Source organism: Bos indicus x Bos taurus, chromosome 19, assembly GCF_003369695.1.
Source record: "Bos indicus x Bos taurus breed Angus x Brahman F1 hybrid chromosome 19, Bos_hybrid_MaternalHap_v2.0, whole genome shotgun sequence".
NCBI lineage: Eukaryota > Metazoa > Chordata > Mammalia > Artiodactyla > Bovidae > Bos > Bos indicus x Bos taurus.
Genome location: NC_040094.1, coordinates 21,374,255 through 21,397,578, shown reverse-complemented (window position 1 = coordinate 21,397,578; position 23,324 = coordinate 21,374,255). Strand labels below are relative to the sequence as shown.

The 23,324-nt window shown below is 54.2% G+C and overlaps 1 protein-coding gene across 3 annotated transcripts in view; it reads left to right on the top strand.

Moving 5' to 3' along the window:
- Positions 1-23,324, top strand: part of SEZ6 (seizure related 6 homolog) — a 48,287-nt gene that overhangs the window by 15,557 nt on the left and 9,406 nt on the right. For all 3 annotated transcript variants that reach the window (XM_027517430.1, XM_027517432.1, XM_027517431.1), the window contains exons 2-4: positions 5,545-6,180; positions 6,877-7,010; positions 19,798-19,993. In XM_027517430.1, coding sequence (XP_027373231.1) covers positions 5,545-6,180; positions 6,877-7,010; positions 19,798-19,993 — 966 coding nt within the window. The remainder of the gene's footprint in view (positions 1-5,544; positions 6,181-6,876; positions 7,011-19,797; positions 19,994-23,324) is intronic.

The window sequence follows — 23,324 nt, the reverse complement described above, 5'->3', positions numbered from 1 at the left end:
CTTGGAGAAGCCACACCCCAGCTCTAGACCTCAGTTTCCCCATCTGTTCCATTGGGTTTATATTGCCTTTCCTGTTAATACAAGAAGTCAACAGCAGAAAACCTACCTCAGACACAGGAATACTGTGGGGTGAGTATGTCAGTAGTGGCACAGGGACTCAGGCCTCAGGGGCCCTCTGTGACCCTGCCAGCCTCTAGCTGGGGGCCCTCAGTTCAGGAGGCAGGCCTGGACCCAGTGAAACTGTCACTGTGGACACCAGGCTCTGGCTCTGGGGGGCCCCAAGTGCTCTTACTCCGGGGGCCTCTCTTCCTGCCCTCGGGCTCTAGGATAATGGGGGTCTGCAGGGGCCAGGCCCTCACTAATCCCCTATTAAAACTTGAAAGGGGCCAGGGAACCTCCAGAATAAACTCATTAGCTTTTATGGGATAATAAATGGATCCCATTAAATTCTCATTCTCCCTATGCTGGGCCAGCTTAACCTCCAGAGCCCCAAGGGGCAGGCTCCCTGCCCACTGTAACCCCTAGACTTCCCCTGTACCCACCAGCAGGCATGCTCCCCACAGCCGAAAGCTGGTGCTGCCACAAGTGGGGATCAAGCCTGACCTGTCTGAGGACTCTGGGGCCCCCCTCCATGTGCCGGCCTCTGAGACCAGCAAGCCCCTCCTGCCCTGGCAGAGGATGAGGGGCAGGGCGGCAGAGGGGCCTGTTTCTAATTGGCCGTCCCCAAACCAGGAGGACCCCACTCCACAAATGAAGAAGCAAATGCCCAGCTCAAGTCACACAGCTAGTGGGAGATAGATGGGGGATTGGAACCTGAGGTTTTTCTGTCTGGAGCAGAGAGATCTGCAGAAACAGTAGCCCTAAGCAGGCAGCCCACCTGGGCCTGGTGCAGCAGCTGCCCCAGGTCTACACTGCATGAAGACCACCACCCTGGACTTCTCTGGTGGGGCAGTGGTTATGACTCTGCACTTCCACTGCATGGGGAGGGTTCCACCCCTGGTGGGGGAACCTGCCTGCTGCCTGGGGTGGCCAAAAGAAAAGACTACCACCCTCCCCCATTGCCTGCATACAAACCAGTTCAAGCTCCTCAGCCCACCCATGCTGTGACCCCTGGCAACATCCTGGGCCTCACTGAGCCTCAGTTTCCCCATCTGTCAGACAGGGACAAAACACTACCCCTGGAAGCTATGAAGAAGAGTCCCCAGTCGTTATGGGCTTCCCAAATCAGAGGTGAGCACCCCGCCCCATTTGGATCCCAGTCTGTGGGGGTGGAGGATGCTTCACCCGCCGCCTCAACTCCACCTTCAACTCGCTGGATCCAGGGAAGGAAGGGGGCGGGGCCGGTGGCTATCCCTGGGAGGACCCGGCTGGAGCCAGGAGGAGGGGGCTTCCGATCCCGAGAAGGGCCACAGCGGGGCGGCGAGGGCCAGGAGGCGGAGCGGGAGAGAATCCACCGGGGAGGCATCCTGAATGGCTCATTAGTGCCGATGAAAGCCTTTTTTCATTTCGTCTAAATACTTTAAACAGGGCTCCCTCCGATGTCTATTTGCATAGCTTAAGAGCTAATGTGGGGGGAGGGCCCAGGCGGCGGTGGCGGCGGGGCCACACCGGGGCTGGGGGCTGCCGGGAAGCTCCGGGCCTCCGCCAGCCAGCGGGGGAGCTGGGAGCGGAGGAGGTGTTTCCCAGCCCCGGCCCTCGAGAGCGGGGGGGAGAGAGCGGCCGCCCAGGGAGTGCGTTCCTGTGTCCAGGCACCGGGTGGACCGGGCAGCCGGGGGATCCTGGGGGGCTGTATGACTATGGGCCACTGTCCCCCAGCTCCATGCCGGCCTTGGAGGCGACGGTCCTTTGCACCATGTGGTACAATACTATCCTCCTTTAACAGATGCCAACAACACTGACATCCTCGAGGTCACACACACTGCTATACAACAGGGAACATGGTCCCCCAGGAAGGAGAGGGTGGCCTCACCCGGGCCAGCCTCTCCCAATCCCAGAGGGCTGTCCCCCTCGGAGTGTGGCCTCACCTTCTGTATCCCCACCACCACCCTTCCCCCCAGAAACCCCTGCTACTTAGAACATTAAGATTCTCATAAAACCTCTCCAAAGCGCCCGTTTTACAGCTCAGGACACAGCGGTGACTGGCCTGGGCTCCCTTGACTTTTAAGTGGCAGAGCTGACATTTAAACCCCAGTGCCTGTGTGACACGGTGCCCCCTCCCTGTGAAGCAGTGTCCTTGGCCTCTGGTTTTGAGTTCCAGACTCAGATGCCCTTTGGGCACAGAATGGGACTCCCTGGGTCCCAGCCCAAAGGCCTTCTGGGAGCCCAGCTCGGCTGACTCAGCTTAGGTCCCAGGTGCCAGAAACTGGCCCCAGCTCCGCTTCCAACCTGCATCAGACCATGGATAGGTCCAGTCCTTTCTCTGGGCCTTAGCTTCCTGTACTGGCTAGAGGGCTCTCTGCTGGGGAACACCAGTCCCCTCCTCCTGTGAGGCAGACTGGTGTCCTGCAAAGACTAGGGCTTTTGAACCAGATCAAGGTAGGTTCAGATCCCAGCTCCACCGCTGTGCCCCAGGCAGGTTGTCACCTTACTTCTCTAGGCTTCCAGTTCTTTTCCAGTAATGTGGGAATAAAAGTCTCACCTCACAGACTTGTAGTGTCACATAATCCAAGATCTGGGGATGGCCTGACTCAGTGTCTGGTACACATTAAGGTATCTGAAGAGACTGGGCATTTGGCCCCCGACACCTGGTAACCCACTCCAGTATTCTTGCCGGGAAAATCCCATGGCCAGAGGAGCCGCAGTCCATGGGGTCGCAAAGAGTCACACATGACTGAGCAGTTAACACACACCTCCTGTGTATCACACCCTCTTTGTTGGCCTCTATACCTTTGATCTCAGTCAGCCCAGGCAGAGAGAACCCCAGGAACCTGGTGAGGGAGGTCACAGGGCCATAGGCTTCCATCAGAATCACCAGAGTGTCTGGAGACGTCCTCTCCGTAGAAATGGCTTGTCTCCCACAGATTATCCTACCCTCTCTGACAGTGGGGAGCACCCTCAGGGACCAAGCGGCAGCTGATTGTGGAATCAATTTGCTCGTTTGATATGCTATCTCCATCCCATTTAACCAAGTGCTCAGTCCCCCCAGATAACACAATCAGTGCAATCGACAGTGACGGGAGGTGCCCATTAGCTCTGCTCCATTGCCGAGCACCCACCTGGCAGCCGGCGAGAGGAGCCGTGCCACTCTGGTCCCTTCCTGAGACAGAGGCATTCCCTCTCCCAGTGAGGACTCCTGCAGGTGCCTGCCCTGGGACAGTCATCTCTTCTTGGGCCACCCTGGAAAGAGACACCAGAACCCTAAGGCTCCAGTCTGTGTGATTGATGAGAAAGGCTCTTCTTCCTTGTGACATGCTAAGATTAGTCTCAGGTCACCTGGCAAAGACAGTGTGACATCTGAGGGCTGGGCAGAGAGCAGTCCTGTCCTGGCAGGTTACAGGCACTCCCTGGACCCTCCACCACGGACTCAGAAGAAAGACACAGGACACTGGCGGACCATCTGCTCCAGGGGGTGTGGGCCTGGCTGTGTATCTAGTTTGGGCACCGCGTTGTCAGTGTCTGGTACAGAATGCCAAGGCACAGATGGGCTGTTTTAGTGAGCGTCCTGAGAAATAGGGGTTGGTCCTGCTTTCTCAAGGCTTTGGGCCCCCGGACCCCTCTGACCCAGAGCAGCAGAGGGCCCTCTGACCTGCAGCCACCTCCCCCACCCCAGTTTCCTCCCTCCTCCCAAATGTCTAACACATCAGAGCTGCCATGGTCTCCCGAACAGAATGTAGGCCATCTGCTGCATCCTCGTGCCTGCCAATCCACGGGGTGGGTGTGGAATGACAGCCCCACCATCGGATGTGCAGAGGAACCAACCTTCTCCTTGCCGACTGTTATCTCACCCTGGCTGTGTTTCCCTTCGAGTCCTCATGCAGCCATTTTGAGAGTTGTTCAAATCAGAATATCTTCCCAGCCTTCTCGAAACTGGCAAAATTCTATGTGAAATGTATCTGGAGCCAACATCCATTGACCTTTTTTCTGACAGTCCAGGATCTGGGGAGCCTGGTGGGCCAACGTAGAATATGCAGCATCTCTCCAGCTATGATGTGGTTAAATAAGTCAATACAATCAATAGCATAGCAACCTCAGACCAGGAACAACAAACATGTTTCTTCTTCCATAGCCTATCTAATCAATTGGTAGTGGCTGCCTGCATAACTGTGTTGAGAAGGATTCTGAAGTCCCATGTGGCCTCAGCAAGAAATAATCAACATTGGTTAACAATGTCTGCCATGGATTGGGGGTGACATGCAGATGACCCTACTTTAGACCCCTACCCTAGATGGATCCTGGCTTGTGTCAAAAAAAAGATAAAGATAATTCAGAAAGACATAGCAAATGGGAAAGGGAAGCAATATTGTCTCAGTTAATCCTAGAAAAGAAACCCCATTTTACAGATGAGAAAAATAAGGTTCAGAGAGTTTATTTGCCCAAAGTCACACAGTCCCATGGTGACAAATTTGAAGTTATATCTGCCTCACTCCAGAGTTTAGCTTCTCTTACTCTATTCATATTACTGTTCTTGGTGGACAAAAAGAGCGAGAGAGACAAAAGGAATGATTTTATGGAAAGTGAGAGAAATCAGGTGTAATGGGACCCCAACAAAAAAGTCATCATGAATCCATGAAGGAGTCTAAAATAAAATCCCAAATATGTGAAGTAATTCCTGAGACTAATGACCAGCAATTTCACTGAGAATAGAAAGTGAGCTTGAATGCAAGGCCCTGTAATCTCAGGCAGAAAAGTCACTCTTGCTAAGGGTGTCATCTCTGACCTTCAGTTGACTGGTGGTTGACTTCGAACAAGTCATTTCCTTTCTTTGACCTTGTTTCCTCATCAAAAGCAGGCCTTTGAACTACATTAGGGATTGGAAATATTTGTTCAACATGTGTGTCTGAGGCGTCAGGCACGGCTACCTAGAGTGCTGTGTTAAGAAGGATCCTGAGGCCGAATCTGAGAACAACCAAGAAATAGCGCGATGACAGATTAGCCTTCCAGGTGGTGCTGCTGGTAAAGAATCCGCCTGCCAATGCAGCAGACCCAAGAGACCTGGGTTCGATCCCTGAGCTGGGAAGATCCCCTGGAGAAGGAAATGGCTACCCACTCCAGTATTCTTTCCTGGAAAATCCCATGGGACAGAGGAGCCTGACAAGCCACAGTGCAGAGTCAGACACAACTGAGCACTTGTCAGCAGCAGCAGATTAGTAATGGCCGCCTCTGGTGTTGGTGGGGGGAAGAGATCTCTCATGTGCCATCCTGGAAATGCGTGTTATCATCTCACTTTCAGCTCTCAAACTCTATAGCTCCATGATTCTCAGCCGTGAGGACACTCCCCAAGGCTCTCGGTCAAAAGAGAGATGGGTCTCCCACTGCCTGGACTGGGTGTGCTGCTGCTCACTGTGGGGCAGGAGGAGAATCTCTGAGCATTTGTTATCATTTCAGGACTCTCCTTGGAGGCCCCCACGGAAGGGGAAGGGCAGGCCCCAGGCCTGGAAGAGATGGATGGAGAGTTGACAGCGGCCCCTACACCTGAGCAGCCAGAACCAGGCGTCCACTTCGTCACAACGGCCCCTACCCTGAAGCTGCTTAACCACCACCCCCTGCTGGAGGAATTCCTACAAGAGGGGCAGGAGAAGGACGAGCTGAGGCCTGACCCGCCTACAGCGAGTCCCCTGCCCCGCCTGGCCAACCAGGACAGCCGCCCCGTCTTCACCAGCCCCACTCCAGTCATGGTGGCAGCACCTACTCAACCCCAGTCCAGGGAAGGACCCTGGAGCCTGGAGTCAGAACCCCCTGCACTTCGCATCACAGTTGCCCTACCTCCGGGGCCCAGCATGGCAGCGCCCACCCCAGGCCCAGGGGAGAGGCCCAATACTACACCCCCTAGTGGAGCATGGACTCCAACCCCAGAGGGTCCTGGAGACATAGGCAGGCCCTGGGCTCCAGGGGTCATGTCCCAGACCACAGGGCTCGGGATGGAGGGGACCGTCGCCACCTCCACGGCTTCAGGGGACGATGAGGAGACCACCAGCACCAGTACCATCATTACCACCGCCGTCACCACAGTCCAGCCACCAGGTCAGTTACTTGCTGGCTCAGATGGGGGCCCTCTGGATTCTTCTCTCTGTGTCTCTGTGCTGGCCTGCCTTGCCCTTTGGCAGCAAGGGCCAACCCACAGGGAGCATGTGGACTGGAACCAGACCCAGGTTCAAATCCTGACTGGGAGGATTTGAGGTTCAAACCCCAGACCTTGGGGCTTCCCAGGTGGCGCTAGTGGTAAAGAGCCCACCTGCCAGTGCAAGAGACGCAGGATATGTGGGTTCGATCCCTGGGTCGGGAAGATTCCCTGGAGGAGGGCACAGCAACCCACTCCAGTATTCTTGCCTGGAGAACCCCATGGACAGAGGAGCCTGATGGGCTACAGTCCTTAGGGTCGCAAAGAGTCGGACACGACTGAAGTGCCTTTGCATGCACACCAGACCTTAGGGATTTTATCTAACCTCCCTGAGCCTCTTCTGTAAAATGGCAATAAGAAGACCCACCTCACTGGGTCACTGTAAGAACCGAGATAAGATTGCACACAGTAGGTGCTCAAGAGAAGGTGGTACCCTGCTTTCAACAGGGTAATAGAGCTCCCAAAGAGTGAGTGTCATCACATACCAGACATGCACACACACACACACACACACACACACACACACACACACGGGGCAGCCATCGTTGGACCCAAATTGCCAGAGCTAAGTTTAGCTTATGTCTCCCCCTGCCTTCCAGGCCCTTGTAGCTGGAATTTCTCAGGCCCAGAGGGCTCTCTGGACTCCCCCACAGCCTCCAACTCACCCCCTGATGTCGGCCTGGACTGTTTCTACTACATCTCTGTCTACCCTGGCTACGGTGTGGAAATCAAGGTGAGTGACCTGGATCTGGCAGAGGAAAAACTGGGTTCAGTATCTTATCTTTCCAGAAAGGTGCTGGTTACTGGAGGGAGGTGGGGATGTGCCAGGTCATCAGTGGGAGAAGGGGCCTAGGACCAGGGTCGGGTGATGGGCCTAAACCGTGGTTGGATTCTGCCCTGTGCATTGGGAAGTGGAGAGCTCCTGTTCCCACTCAGCAGTGCCAAGGCTGGGAGGGGGTGGCAGGAGGGGCAGGTGTGCCCCTCGTCTTCCCCCAGGGGTTTAATCAGGAGCTAAGGAGAGCCCGAGGAGGGGCTCTAGCCATGGATGGCAGAGGATTGGGTGAGGGTCTGAATCCAGGTGTCTGAGTCAAAGAGGACTCAGGGTAGCCTGGTTGGGCCTCTGAGAGCCCTGGAGCCTCACTTGCACGTTTATTCACTCACTCATTCCCTTCAGCAAATACCCTCTGAGCAGCCTGCTCTGCTGGCTCCTGGGATGCGAAGGTGGGAAAGAGAGATGTGGCTGCACCATCCAAGGTGACCAGCTGCTGGGGGAGTCATACCTAGCACCCAGCCCCCTGCCCCCTGCCTTCCTGCACCATCTCACCCTTCCCCTGGCATGAAGTGTTAGTCGCTCAGTCGTGTCCACCTCTTTGCAACCCCATGAAATGTAGCTGCTTCAGGCTCCTCTGTCCATGGGACCCTCCAGGCAAAAATACTGGAGTGGGTAGCCATGCCCTTCTCTAGGGGATCTTCCCGACCCAGGGATCAAACCCAGGCCTCTTGCATTGCAGGGGGATTCTTTACCGTTTGAGCCACCAGCTCTCTCTTAATCCCCAGACCTGAGCCTGTAGGTCCTCATGGCTGCTGCACAGGCTCCAAACCCAATTCTTCCTTTTTGTTGCTCTAAACCTGCTTGACACTCTACATCTATCCTTAGAGACTGGCCCCAACCAGAAACCTAGAGCAGCACCCCCACGGTACATTGTAGACAGCATCCCTGGAACTGTGCAACCTTGGCCCTTCCCTCTCCCTGTTCCCTGAGTCCACCAACTCATCCCCGAGTTCTGTCACCATGACACTCTCCCAAACTCAGATCTGCCTACTGCTCCCTCCCATCCCAACCACCACGTGGTCCAGCCTCTGTCATCCCTCCACTGATGATATAGTGGCTGCCTCACTGGTCACTCCACTCATGCTTGCCCCCTCCTACCATCCTCCACCCACACTGCAGTCATTTTTCTCAAATGAAATCCATCCTACCTCCCACGTCTCCCCCAAGGGCCTCTGAATCAAGGCCAGTCCCTCTGGGCCCATCTCTAGCGTTTCCTCCCTTGTTCTCTACTCTTACTTTGCATTAAACAGCTTACAGCTAATGGAACAGACCAAGCGCACTTTCCTCACAAGCTCCTATTGCACCTGCTGGTCCCTTTGCCCACAAGAGTCATCCTGCTATACCTTCCCTTAGGACTCTAATCTGGCCTCACTTTTTCTGGGAATTCTTTCCTGATCCCCAGAGCTGGGGGTATCTCCCATCATAGCTCATTGCTCTGTCTCCAATGGGTATGTTTATAGCTGTGCACCTCCCCAGCTAGACTGTGAGTTCCTTGAGGGGTGCCTTGAAATTCAGGGCCCAGACTGGCTTCTCCATGGTCTGATTGAATGAAATGGACCAATGAATGGAGGAGGGAAGGAATGAGGTGACATTTGATGTGACTCTGGAGACTGAATGGAGGTAGAGAGGAGAGGCATTCAGCCCAGTAGAGGGAATCAGGCAGGTGATGGAGGAGCCAGGGAAGGGGCAGAGAAGAGTCCGGGCGGGGAGCAGGGCAGCACTGCCTGTCTCCCCTTCCTGGCCTGTCCCCCATGCATCCCAGAGCCCTGGATCTGGGCTGAGAGCCAGCCCATCTGTCCTGGGACAGCACCCTCCCCTCTGGGGATGGCAGGTCCAGGTCTCTGAGCCAGACCCTGAGGAGGGGGCACCTTCTCCCACCCCTGGTGGGCCCCTCCCTTTCTTTCTGTAACTGTTTGCTCCTGTTCTGCCAAGCCCTGTGCCCCTCACTCCTGTCTGACTGGGAGGGTAATTAGGAACAGTCACCACCACCCCCCACCCCCAAGCCATTAGCTCTCAGTGCCGCTTAATTAAGGTAATTAATGTAACATCATCACCTAATGAGTGGTGGCACCGGCTGTGGCTCACCGGGTGAAAGGTGCCAGCTGCAGGTGTGGGGCAGGCGGTGGGGGGGGGCAGATGCCAGGCTGGCTGCCCCCCTACAGGCCTGGGCTGGCTTTGCCTGCCCCCCAAGCCTACCACCCCCACTGATGCCCACTAGGCCAGGCTGGGCCGCATCCTGGTACTCTCCACAGTGAGGTGAGATGCTGCAGGCTCTGCCTGCCCTGGCCCTGGCCCAGGCATCTGCCCCACCCTGGATACCCACCCCTTCACATAAGCCCTAGGAAGCCCCGTGTCTGTTGTCTGGTTCTGCCACATTTTTTTTTCATCAGATGCAAAAGCTGTTACCAGGCAACCTTGAGAGGAAGACCTGCCACAGCCCTGGATGGCTGTTAAGACATGTAGCAGACAGATGCTGGCTGCGCCCTCTACTCCCCCACCACTGGGCAGAGTCCTTGGGGACCCTGTCAACCTGATGGCCTGAGACAGAGTCTGAGGCCATAGCAGGGAGGGCCAGGTGGGGAGGGACACAGAATCAGCCAGCGCTGAAGCAGGATTTAAGGTTCTTCCATGGCCAGTTCCGGCCACTTCGGCTCCTATCCAGGCCTCCTGGGAGCGCCACACAGACCACCTGGGACCTGAAGAATTACTGACACTGCAGACCGTACCCAGTGGGTGTGTGAAAAACAGAGGCCATCATGGAAAGGGAATTGCCCAAGGTCACTCCGTTAATCATTAACTAATGCTTTTTGACGAATGAATTTGTTCCACAAATACAGATCGAGCAATTACTACATGCCAGGCTCTGTGCTGGGCGCTGGGGACACAGATATTCACAATTAGTGGGGGAGACAGAAATAAAAAATGATGACCACCATCAAAAAAAACCCACCACCACCACCAATGACCATAAAATGCACGGTACTGTTGGGGATGGGAGTGGGGAGCACGGAGGACCGTAGGAGTTCTAGGATGGGGCACACTCCTTCAGCCAGCAGTCAGAGTAGGGGGGTTGGTCAGGGAAGGCTTCTGGGAGGTGACGACACCTACTTTGAAGGCTGAAGGATGAGAGGCCGGCAGCCAAGCCTGGGCTTGGAAGGACAAGTAAGGCAGACTGGCCCTTGAAGCCTGGCCTGGCAGTTTTGGACAGGTGACTTTATTGCAGAGGAGCAGAAGGTGGGCTTCAGGGCTTCTCGATGGCACTCCTGCCAGAGGCTAGGTCAGCATAAAATGCTCTCCTGCTCAGAGCTGGATGTTGGGCCAAGCCATGCTGGGCATTGGCGGCAAGATGAGTGAGACTGTTGGCACGCCTAGGAGGCTGCCCACTGCTCCTTTAGGCTTGTGGCTTCTCCCTATCGTGGGTAAACCCCTGCCTACCCCTCCATGAGTCCACAGAGATGGCTCACACTAGGTGAAAGGGATGGAATCCTGGCAAGGGGGATGGGAGGAGCCATGGGAGGAGAGGAACATCTTAAAGACCCATAAATCACAGCCCTGCACTGGTCAGCCTGGCACCATGCTGAGCCCCTGCCATGTGCCCAGAGTCCTGGCTAAAGACTGGGGCCCTAGGCAAGACCCTTTCAATCCCCTCTTTGTGAGGAACAGTCTCAGGGTTCTAGAATCTCTAATGGCCCAGCTCCCCATGGCTTGGACCACCTCCTTTTAGGATGCTCCTTGTGCCCTCTGAAAGTGAGGATCTGAGCTGCCTGCAGGAAGAAGGCCAGGCAGGAAGAAGCTTGCCTGTTTCGACCAGGAGTTTGGCATGGGGCTAGGTTCTTTTTAGACAGATCCAGAGAAGCCCCTTCAGATGGGTGGGCTTGAGCTCTGTAGCCCATGAGGGTCCCATTTCCTCTCCAGGCAGCCAGTCTCCCCTGAGGGCTCCAGGCATTTCTGGGCCTGGCTCATGTCTCTCACTGTGCTTGGCATTCCAAGAGCCTTCCCACTGCCAGCCCCATCTTGGCTTGATGGCTGTCTGTACCATCTGGAGCCTGGGCACAGCTGCCCACCATCCCTGCCCTGGTGCCCCGAGTGGCCCCTTTGGAACACTGCTCTCCCAGGCCAGGCCAGCTGCCAATTTGATAAGCAGAACCCCCTATCCTCCCAGGCGAGGACCAGGCCTGATGCAGGCGTACATGGTGGGGCAGTGCGGTAAAATTCCTCAGCAACCTCTTCTTTCTTGGCTCCAGGAAGGCCCATGTGGGGGCAGGGGGGTCACAAGGGAGCAGCAGGTCTAGCCCCACGGATCTAGGCCCTTCTCCCCATCCCTAAAGCAGACCCTATGCCATCAGGGTTTGCAGACAAGCATCAGTTAAGACAAGGGCACAGAAGCTATAGGACTGGGCTTCCAGTCCTGCCTTTGCAGCCCATCTCTCAGTCATGGGGCTACGCCCCTGGCCTTCTCTAGGCCTCTGTCCCCTTCTGTGAAAGGAAGTTGAACCAGATGATATAAAAGTGTCCTCCACGCCAGTCCCTCTGAGTATGGCTCCTTTTCTGGCTGAGAAACTCCCTCACAGGTCAAACTGGGCGGTGGCACCTCAGGCCCTTGACCCTGTTTTCTGCTTCCTAGCAGCTGGCTTCCTTGGTGGCTCAGACAGTAGAGTCCTCCTGCAATGCAGGAGACCCTGTTCAATCCTTGAATCAGGAAGATCCCCTGGAGAAGGAAATAGCCATCCATTCCAGTATTCTTGCCTGGAGAATTCCATGGAAGGAGGAGCCTGGCAGGCTACAGTCCTTGGGATCTCAAGGAGTCAGACACGATTGAGCGACTTTCACTTTCAGAACCTGGGCCAGGGAGAGGGTGGTTCTCAGGTACCGTGCCTCTCAGGCAGAGCCCTGGCACAGCTGAGGTGAGGTGGCCCACAGCCTGGATGGGGCCCGGGTCACTCCAAAAAAGGGGAAGGAGACTGCAGGTGCTCTGCCCACTCTGTGCTGAGCCCGTATAGGTGGGATCTAACATAATCCTTACAATCCCAACTCACAGATGAAACTGGGACTCAGAGAGTTCATGTGACTTGCCCAAGGACCTATTAACTAGTCAGTGACGGAGCTGGGGTTTGATCCCAAGATTCAAGAGCCCCTGTTCTTCCCCTGGCCCAGAAGATTGGCCTGTTCCAAGAGGGAGTTCAGCTGGGGACAAGTGAAAAGCTCCATCTGCCACCCCTTTCCTCAGCCTAGCCCTGCCTGTTCCTTTAGGACCCCCATTGGAACTCTCCCAGTCTGGGGGCAGAGGCCTGGGATGCATATGCATGAAGGCACAGCACTGGCCCGGGAAGCAGGAGTCCTGGCCTGGAGTCCTGGCTTTGCCTCAGATTCACTGTGTGACTCAGAGGATCTCTCAACTTCTCTGATCACAGGATTCCTCTCTATAGAGTGGAGGTAACCACAACCTCCCTGCCTCCTTTATTGAGGTTCTATGAGATCTGAGAAGATAATGGGTGTGAAAGAGCTTTGAAAACTGTAAAGGATCTCATAGGAAGAACTGTGATTCTACTACTGTTGGAGTGAGGGAGCACGTGGACACGAGGGAACGCATATGTGTGGACATGCGTGTGCCAGCTCATGTATTTTAGGGAGTAGTGTGCACACAGTGGGTGGCGCTAGTGGTAAAGAACCCACCTGCCAATGCAAGAGACATAAGAGATGCGAATTCAATCCCTGAGTCAGGAAGATCCCCTGGAGGAGGGCATGGCAACCCACTCCAGTATTCTTGTCTGGAGAATCCCCATAGAGAGGAGCTTGGCGAGCTACAGTCCATAGAGTTGCAAACAGTGAGACACGACTGAAGTGATTTAGCACGCACATACGCACATGCATGCAGTGGGCTTATGTCAGAGACACACATGGCTGTTGGTGACCAGGAGAGTGCAGTGGAGCAAGGGCTGTGGTCAGCCTCTGGGGGTGGGCCTCAAGTGCTGGGGGAGGGGCTTGCACATGAGTCATCCGTGAGCTCGTGGCCTGCCTCTGCAGGCTTATACTTAGGTGATAGTGTGCAAAGCCTTGTGGCACCATCCTGCCTGTGAGTCATACCATTAGAGTGTGTTCTGGAGACCGACTGGCAGCTTCCATGGGGACAGAGAGGCCAGGCAAGGCTGACAATCTGGGGTTGGCAGAGGGCAACCTAAATCCTCCCCATCTCCCATCCAGGAAGGAGTCAGGACAGAGTCAGCCCCGTCAAAGCAGCCCTATTTCCTTCCTTGAACTGACCGCTGGTCTGCGGGAAGCCAGGCAGGGTTAGACAACCCAGGGTCCTGTGGGAATTGTCCTCGCCTCCTCCTGCCTCTGTCTTCCCTGGCCTGGTCCTCAGCTCCCCTCTTGTCACTGGCTAGGGGTGTGGGAAGACAGCCCTCATGAGCAGAGCTGACATTTCAATCTATCTCCTGAGCTCTTCATACGCCTGCAAATTACATCAAGACTTCATCACCCCCCTTGTCTAACACCCAGCCCTGTCTGGCCCCTGTCAGGCCTGGCCCTCAAACAAGTGACAAATTACATCCAGCCACGGTGGCAGGCCTGCAAGTGGGTGCTTGAAACCCAAGGGGCCAGCGCTGCCTAGACAGCCACTGGGAGAACAGGGTGCCTTCTGGATAAGAGCCCTGAGTAATCAGGTCTACTCCATCCCATGCTCTCATGGCAACCCTACAACCAGGCCAGCTTTGAGGGGAGCGTGCCTTCCCCAGATCAGAGAGGGACAGAAGTCTCAGCTCCCAGTTTCCCCAGCTTTACAGGCTTCTGAGAGCTTCCCAGGTGGCTCAATGGTAAAGAATCCGCCTGCCAATGCAGGAGATACAGGTTCGATCCCTGGATCAGGAAGATCCCCTGGGGAAGGAAATGGCAACCCACTCCAGAATTCTTGCCTGGAGAATCCCATGGACAGAGGAGCCTGGCGGGCTACAGTCCACGGGGTTACAAAAGAGTCGGACTCCACTTATCAACTAAACTACAGGCTTCTGAGGGGGAAGACGGCTCAACACCTTTAAAAAAATCCCAGCCTGGCCAAAAACCACGTCCCTGCTAAACCGGCAGACCTGGGGCCTGGGAATAAAGATGTCTAGAAATCTGTCTGCAGGTGACACCCCCGTGAGGCTGGGAGGGAGGGAGCTGCCTTGGCCTCCAGCAAGGAAGGCTCTGTTACTTAACACCTGTTCGACCTTTCCAAAGCTCCTTAGCCTCTCCCAGCTTCTGTTTACTTAAGGGGATTTTACCACCTACCTTCCTGATAGAATTGTGGTGAGGATGAAATAATATCTGCAAATAGTCCAAGGTTTCACGCATGGTAGGTGCTCTGTGAATGGTAAGTATTGGTATTGCTGCCGCTGTTGCTGGCTAAACAGCAGGGTCGGGAACTGGAAGCTGGGGTCAAAAGGGTGTTTAGGGGAACTAGGAAAAATGCTAAATTCATGTGTATTTCTCTGCCTTTGCTTCCTTAGCAATTTCCCTGTGGTGATGTCATCCCTTCCTCCTCCTCTTCCTAGTACCGCCCCGCCCCCTGAAGCACTCTCAGACCCACCTGCTCCAGCCTCTCTCCCCCCGCAGCCTACAACCCCTCCACTCTCCCCTAGAGGATTCCTGCTGCATGCGTTCAGTCCCACTTAAGGCAGAATTATATGCTGCCTGGCATCTCTCGATAATTACAGATTCCACGTGTGTGAGTCTTGTTTGCCCAACTCGAGAATCACAGAATCTCCAAGTTTGAGGGGACCTCCTCCAGCCTCCGCCTGCTGCAGGAATTCCCTGAGGACTGTCCCTGGCAGATGGTCCAGCAGCCTCCACCCAAATGTGCCCTGAGCTGCTCTTGGAGGAGCAGCACTTCCGGCCCAGAATCTCTGCCTCGGGCCTTCTCCTCATCCCCTAAGATCCCCCAGGTCTTTGCTCCCAGGCAGGGGGGTATGCAGGGCACCTCTGCTCTCAGCACCCACAGTCTGAGGGGCTCAGAGCCTAGCACAGCTCTGTCCTCGGACCTCGCTGTTCTCAGCAGCCTCTGGCAAGTGATATATATCCAGTGACCCGCCCATTCACCCTTTCCATACATCTTTATTGCAACTGGCCAGTGAAGAGGACGTGTGCGTGCTAAGTCGCTTCAGTCGTGTCTGACTCTGTGCAACCCTATGGACTGTAGCCCTCCAGGCTCCTCTGCCCATGGGATTCTCCAGGCAAGAATAATGAAGTGGATTGCCGTGCCCTCTTCCAGGGGATCTTCCCGACCCAGGGATTGAACCCATGACTCTAATGTGTCTGCATTGGCAGGTGGGATCTTTACCACTAGCTCCACCTGGGAAGCCCCAGTAAAGAGGACATTGTGACCCAAAATGCTACCTTTAGGCTTTAATAGATAGAGGACAGGTGGGGAGGGCCTGAAGTAAAGGAACTGACTTCAGAGGCAGAGGATGGTGGCCCTGAGACCTGAAAGAATGAGCAGCTTCAGCAGGAGAGGAAGAAGGGCAGGCATTTCCTGGGCAGGATCCTGGGCATGCAAATACCCAGAGGAGGGGAGTAAGCATGGCCTGTGGCCGCAGTGAAGATAAGAGGCTGGCATAGCTGCCGAAATCAACAGTGAGCTGGGAAGTTTGGACCTTGTCTTGTGGACAATCTGAAATCACCAACAGCTTTGGGTAGAAGAGAGACATGATCCAATAAAGGACAGCCAGGGCCCAGGAGACGAGTTGGGAATGGACAGGGTGAAGGTCAGGTGGGAAACAATGGAGGGGTGGGGTCCTGGTGGGGGTAATCAGAGCCAAGATAGAGACAAAAGGATGGAGAGAGGGAGTCATCTGAAATATTTGGGAGATAAGATTAGGAGGGATTTGGTGACTCACTGGATGCTACTTAACTAGCCCAAGTGGATAATCCATGGAAGTCCTACCTCAAAGCAACATACTAGGGACCTTGGAGAGGTCTGCCTGCAATGTGGGAGACCGAGTTCAATCCCGGCATCAGGAAGATCCCCTGGAGAAGGGAATGGCAACCTGTTGCCTCTCTTGCCTGGAGAATTCCATGGACAGATGAGCCTGAGGGGCTACAGTCCATGGGGTTACAAAGAGTCGGACATGACTGAGCAACTAACACTTACACTTTCACTTTGGAAACTATGTTGATCAGTGCTTTGGAGTCACAGGGGAAATCTTGTTAAAAAGTGTGTGTGCATGTGCTGTCGTGTCTGACTCTTTACAACCCCATGGACTGTAGCCCACCAGACTCCTCTGTCCGTGGAATTTTCCAGCAAGAATACTGGAATGGGTTGCTATTTCCTATTCCAGGGGATCTTCCCAACCCAGAGATCAAACCTACGTCTCCTGCGTCTCCTGCATTGGCAGGCGGATTCTTTACCACTAGCACCACCTGAGAAGCCCCCTTGTTAAAATGCAACAGATGATTTAGTAGATCTTAGACGGCGTCTGCGGAGAAGGCAATGGCACCCCACTCCAGTACTCTTGCCTGGAAAATCCCATGGACGGAGGAGCCTGGTGGGCTCCAGTCCATGGGGCCACTAAGAGTCGGGCACAACTGAGTGACTTCACTTTCACTTTTCACTTTCATGCATTGGAGAAGGAAATGGCAATCCACTCCAGTATTCTTGCCTGGAGAATCCCAGGGACAGGAGCCTAGTGGGCTGCCATCTATGGGGTCACACAGAGTCGGATATGACTGAAGCGACTTAGCAGCAGCAGCAGCAGCAGCAGCAGACGGGGTCTGAGAGTCAGCTCCTGGGTGGTGCTGACGTTGCTGGCCCAGGGACCGCATTTTGAGTAGCAAAGATTCACACTAGGCCGTTTTATAGATGAAGAAACTAAAGCTCAAATAGTCGGCATATTTGTCCAAGATCACATGGCTAGAATTAGGTCCCAGACCTCTGGGCTCCTGACCCAATGCTTCTCTACCAGGCCACACACTCACCTGGACAGAAGCCACTCACCTAAGACTGGGACTCAATCCCATCTCAGTGCCGGGACTCAAACCCGTCCAAAACCCATGATCTTCCAACTGAGGTCACATGCCTGGTTTCAGAACTTAATGAAGGGCAGGTTCTTTGTGAATCACTGCAGGAGGAATTCAGCGAGAGTCAAAGTGATAGGCAAGAAGTAGGTTTATTAATATAGGATTTATTGTAAGAGAAGCAAGTGGGCAGGTGAGGGAACTCTGCCCCGAGGATTAAGTAGGCTACACTTTTATAGTCAAAGGAAAGTGAGGGAGGGAGAAAGACTGCCTTCTTTGAGAAGATGTCAGGCTTACATCACTAGTTGCTCCTTCATATCGGGCAGGAGAGTGTTTGATCCTATGAGGTCAAACTAGGATTATCATTGTTGTTGCTCAGTCACTCAGTGGTGTCTGACTATTTGCGACCCCATGAACTGCAGCACACCAGGGTTCCCTGTCCTTCACTCCCTCCCAGAGTTTGCTCAAACTCATGTCCATTGAGTCGATGATGCCATCCAATCATCTCATCTTCTGTCGCCCCCTTCTCCTCCTGCCGTCAATCTTTCCCAGCATCAGGGTCTTTTCCAATGAGTCAGCTCTTGGTGGACAAATTGTTGGAGCTTCAGCTTCAGCATCGGTTCTTCCAGTGAATATTCAGTGTTTATTTCCCTTAGGATTGACTGGTTTGATCTCCTTGCTCTCCAAGACACCCTCAAGAGTCTTCTCCAGCACCATAGTTCGAAAGCATCAATTCTTTGGATTATCATAGCAAGTAGCTCAGTTGGTTAAGAATCTGCCTGCAATGCAGGAGACCAGGGTTCGATCCCTGGGTCAGGGAAGATCCCCTGGAGAAAGAAATGGCAACCCACTCCAGTATTCTTGCTTGGAAAATCTCATGGACACAGGAGCCTGGTGGGCGGCAGTCCATGGGGTCGCAAAGAGTCAGGCACGACTGAGCAACTAACACTTACTTACTAACACTTATTCAAAACAGTGGAAGGTTGTTGTTGGTTTTTTCTCTTTATCTAATGGCCTGGGGCATGTCTCATGCTTTTATTTATGGCTTTATGGTTAAGCAAGCCTGCTTCATTTCACAATGTTCCAATAGCTTTCTTGAGTGATCATTAACTTATACTGGTGTCCCAAAGTTTTCTAGGTTTCCCCTCTCTATCCATAGTCTCCTACTGGGACTTCGATAGCTACCTGTTTAACTATCCTATTCTAATCCTATCACTACCATTTCTCCTCTGGGCAGACTCTGTTGCTGTCCAATCCTTGTTTGACTGAATGAAGGCATGGAGCCCAGAAGGATGCTCCAGGGATTGAAGGACTAAGGATTGGAGCGATGGCAGAGGGGCCTGTGACAGACAGGAAATGATCAGAAGGGAGGGGTGTGGTGTAAGACCAGGCTGAGCAGTCAGTAGGGGCCAAGTGGGGCAGGGACCCCAGGGCCACAGTAAAGAGCTCGGGCTAGATACTATGGTCTTTGTGGGCTCACTGGAAACTCACAGAGGATTTAAATAAGAAAGCACCATGAGCAGCCACAGATCAGGGCGATTCACTGGCTGCAGTTCAGATAATATTGATGTAGAGGGAAGAGTGGGGTAAGCCCTGTAGGCAGAAAGGCTGGCAGGAGCCTGCTGCATTGGTCCAGGTGAGCAGCAACAGTGAGGACTGTGGGGAGGGGGCAGTGAACAGAGCTGGGGGCCAGTTGACAGGATGGAATGACTGACTGGATGTGGAATATGAGGCAGGAGGCAATATGCTAGTTTCTAACTTGGGCTTACAGATGGATAGTGAGGTCATTCCCTGAGCTAGGGGCCAGGAGAGCTGCTAGTTGAGGAAAGAGAAGAAGGTGGCTCAGTTTGAGGCAGACTGGGTGAGAGATGCCTGTGAGGGATCCAGCAGGGGATTTTCAGGGGAAACTGGGCTCATGGGTCTGATGTTTAAGACCCCACCTTGCTGGCCAGGCCCCTGGACACCACCTAGTTCAACCTACCCACTACATCCCCACTTTACAGATGAGAAAACTGAGCCTCAAGCAAGGAAGGGACAGGAAGCATATGGTGTAGTTGAAAAGTTTTGGAAAACAGAAGTGAAGTGACATGCAAGTCGTTCAGTCGTGTCCGACTCTTTGCGACCCTGAGGACTATACAGTCCATGGAATTCTCCAGGCCAGAATATTGGAGTGGGTAGCCTTTCCCTTCTCCAGATGTGTTTACAAATCCCACTTCTACTAATCTCTGGGTGCGTGCATGTGTGTGCTCAGCTGTGTCTGACTCTTTGCAATACCATGGACTGTGGCCTGTCAGGCTCCTCTGTCCATGGAATTCTCCAGGCAAGAATACTGGAGTGGGTTGCCATTCCCTTCTCCAGGAGGTTCCCAATCCAGGGATCAAACCTGTGTCCCCTGTGTCTCCTGCATTGGCAGGCAGATTCTTTACCATCGCACTACCTGAGAAGCCCTATAATCTCTCTGCGACCTTGAATAATATACTTACTATCTCTGAACTTCAGGTCCCATTCCACAGGGTTACTGGGGAGGTAAAATGAGCTCTTCCTGCACTGAAGAGCCTAGCTCCAGGCTGGGGGCTCCAATGCCCAGGGGGCACCGAGGACTGGCCATGCCTCAGGGCCTGCGGGAGCCTGAGGGCAGCAGGGCTCAATCAGTAAAAAGAAGCCTGACCCTTCTGCTTTGCTCTGTCTATCCCATGGGCAGGTCCAGAACATCAGCCTCCGAGAGGGGGAGACCGTGACCGTGGAGGGCCTTGGGGGGCCTGACCCACTGCCCCTGGCCAACCAGTCTTTCCTGCTGAGGGGCCAAGTCATCCGCAGCCCCACCCACCAGGCAGCCCTGAGGTTCCAGAGCCTCCCACCCCCTGCTGGGCCTGGCACCTTCCATTTCCACTACCAAGGTAGGCCTGGGGAGCTGAGGGCAGCACCAGTCCAGACTGGCTGCCCTATGGGGGTCTCTGGTGCTGTTACAGCCTTGGGGGGAACACAGAGAGGCTAGTAACATACACTGGGGTGAGTATGGCCCATCTGACACCTCCAGGACATTCCCTCCTCCACCTACCACCCACCAGAGAACTCGTCCCGAAGGGGGACTGACACGGAATCAGGTAGCCCCAGGTGTGTCCATCACCCCTCATTTGTTCTTTCAGTAAACTTTTCCTAGGATTCTGCTCCTTGCCAGGCCTGTGCTGGAGACTGGGAGTATTAAGATCCAGCGTAGTCCTTGCCCTCAAGGAATTCGGAATCTCCGCAGCAGGCAGACACTTAACAGGCAGTTAACAACAGAAGCCCGCTTCCCAAATGCAAGGGGGTCAAGGTCAAAGGGGCTTGACAGCTGACCATCTAGAGGTCCTTACCTACGACCCTCGCCTTCCTGAACTGTCTCACCCACCCTGGACCTGGCCCATGTCCCAGTCAGCTCAGAGTACCTCTGGAAATAGGAGAGTGGCATGACGTAATAGGAAAATCACAGACTCAAGAGAAGGGCAGATCCGCGTCTGAATCTCCTTCCCCCTGGCTATCAACCTTGTGCAAGTCATTTGACCTCTCTAACCCTCTGACCTCTTTCCCTCCATTGTAAAATGAGACCAAAACACCGAGTCCACAAAGCCATGGTGGACAGCTGCTTAGCACTCATTCATGAGAAAACTGGAGACTATATTAAAGAACTGGCAGGATGGGAAAGGGAGGAAAAGCAGCTCTGTCCCTCTCCCACCAGGATCCCTCCTGGCCCCTTCGTCCCCAGACAGTCTCCTTGATCCCTTGCACTGCTGTGACAAGGTAACCAGTTCAGACTGGGGAGTGCCAATGGGGACATAATTGATGAGAACAATTGTCTTGATCACCAGGAACCACTTCGCCACTCCTCTGGAGATGGGGATGCTTGGTCCTCCCCCTAAGAAGTACCCACACCTTCCTGGCCTCTCCACCTAAACTGGGGGAGCAGTCTGGTGTGGCGATAGGGAGCCTCGTGGTCATCAGGGGCTGGCCAGGGGCTTGTCAGAGACAAGGGACCAGCTTGCCTTGAGGCAGCGGTGACATCTCGCCAGCCCGGCCAGCCTCCATAACAGCTCATCAATCCTCCCTACAGCAGGCATAATTTCACGCCACGGTAACCTTCTCGGTAGCTAGATTCCTTTGCACAAATCCTCGGACCTTCTCTCTGTTGGGCCAGACAAAGGTGGCTGAAATGTAGCGAGGTGGAGGCCTGGTGAGGGGTGCGGACCCCAAGGAGGGGCTGGGAAAGCTGGCCCAGTCCTGTGTCTTTCTCAGTTCCCAGAAGCCCTCCCTCCTCGGCCCAGTTTTTGTCAATGATCAGCTCTTTCCTTAATGAGTGTAATTCCCCTAATTATAGGCTGTAATTAGCCCTGATCCCAGAGATGGGAACAGGAGGAACGTGCACTCATACGCGCGTCTCCCCAGGCTGGAGAAAGAGGGTGCCAGAATAGGGGGTGAGGGGCCCCGGACCAACAGCCCTACCAGAGCTGTCCAAGAGAATGTTGGAGATCACGAGGCAGGGGTCTCATCTGCAGAACCAAATTCCAGCTCCCCTCCCACAGCCTCAGGCAGGGTGAGGAAGCAGAGGGCCTTGCCAGGCATCCCCCTCCTCCCTCCTGAATATTCCTGGCACCGGACTTGGCCCCAGAAACAGATGCCAGGGAGAAAATAGCTCAACAGATTGCAGTGATGCAGGCTCCCCGGGAACAGTCGTCATGGCAACATGAGGAAGCTCGTCCTGGGAAGCGGCACTTTATCCACCATGGAGTCTGGGGGCTTCATCATCTGCCCCCAGCCTCCTGCTCTCACCTCACACCAACCCCATTTCCTAATCTGTGAAGTTGGGGAGGGGGGTCTCCGTTCCAAGAGTTACGGGGAAGATGGAAATACAAGTTCTGAGTATGCCATCTGCCTCATGACCTAGACCGCCCTGGGTGTCATCCCCCCTCCATTCTGGGTAGAGTGTCCCATCCCACCCCAAGCTCAGGTTCCTCCCCAGATCGCTGTGAGTGGCCACCCTGCACCACCATCCAGGGCAGCCTTGCTTATTACTCCCAGGTTTCTCTGATTCTTGAGCCCACGTTTCTACTTCAACTGGGAAAGCAGGTGGGAAAGGGGAGATAGAAAGCAAGTGGGCTCCAGAGCCAGGAGCTTCAAATGCCCACTCTACCACTTACTGACTGTGTGATCAGGCCAAGTCCCTCCATCTCTCTGAACCTTAGTTTTTTCCTCACCTATTTTTTTTTCCATTGTGCTCCGCGGCATGTGGGGTCTTGGTTCCCCAACTACGGATCGAATCTGTGTCCCCTGCATTGGAAGCGCAAAGCCTTAACCGGTGGACCGCCATGGGAGTCCCATGAAGGCACTTTAGAAGCTGGAAGGTGCTCCCTTTCCCATGCAGATGTGAGGTGCTTTTATTAATCAAAATTACAAACAATAACAGCATCTGGTGCTGTTCTGTGCCAGGGCTTCTCTGGTGGCTCAGATAGTAAACAATCTGCCAGGAGTGAGGGAGACTCCGATTCTATCTCTGGGTCAGGAAGACCCCCTAGAGAAGGGAATGGCTACTTACTCCCATATTCTTCCCTGGAAAATCTCATGGACAGAGGCTATGATCCATGGGGTTGCAAAAAGTCAGACAACTAAGCGACTAACACTTTCACTTTCCCTGCCCAGAAGTATTAGTGAAGGTTCAAATATGGAAGGTTCAGACACTGCACAAATATCTTCTCATGTAACAACAGAATGCAGGGTGGGTAAACAAGGAAATTGAGGCACAGAGAAGTCAGGTAACTTGCCCAATGTGGCATAGCAAGGAGAGGATCCTGTATTCAAACCCAGGCAGTCTGACCTCAGAGCCCACCTCCTGAGCACTGCCCCCGTACAACTGACTGCCAATCATAAGCTACCACTCACTGGCCATTCTTCTAAGAACTCTGTGAGAGAGGGATAAGTAAGAATGATCTCCCCTTTTCACAGACGTAGTAACTAAGGCCAGGCCAGGTAAAAATCACAAAACTAGTAATGACTCAAAGGTAAAGAATCTGCCTACAATGCAGGAGACACAGGAGATGCGGTCTAGATCCCTGGGTCAGGAGGATCCCCTGGAGTAGGAAATGGCAACCCACTCCAGTATTCTTGCCTGGAGAATCCCATGGAGCAAGGAGCCTGGCGGGCTACAGTCCATGGGGTTTTGCATAGAGTCAGATACGACTGAGTGACTAAGCACTGGCA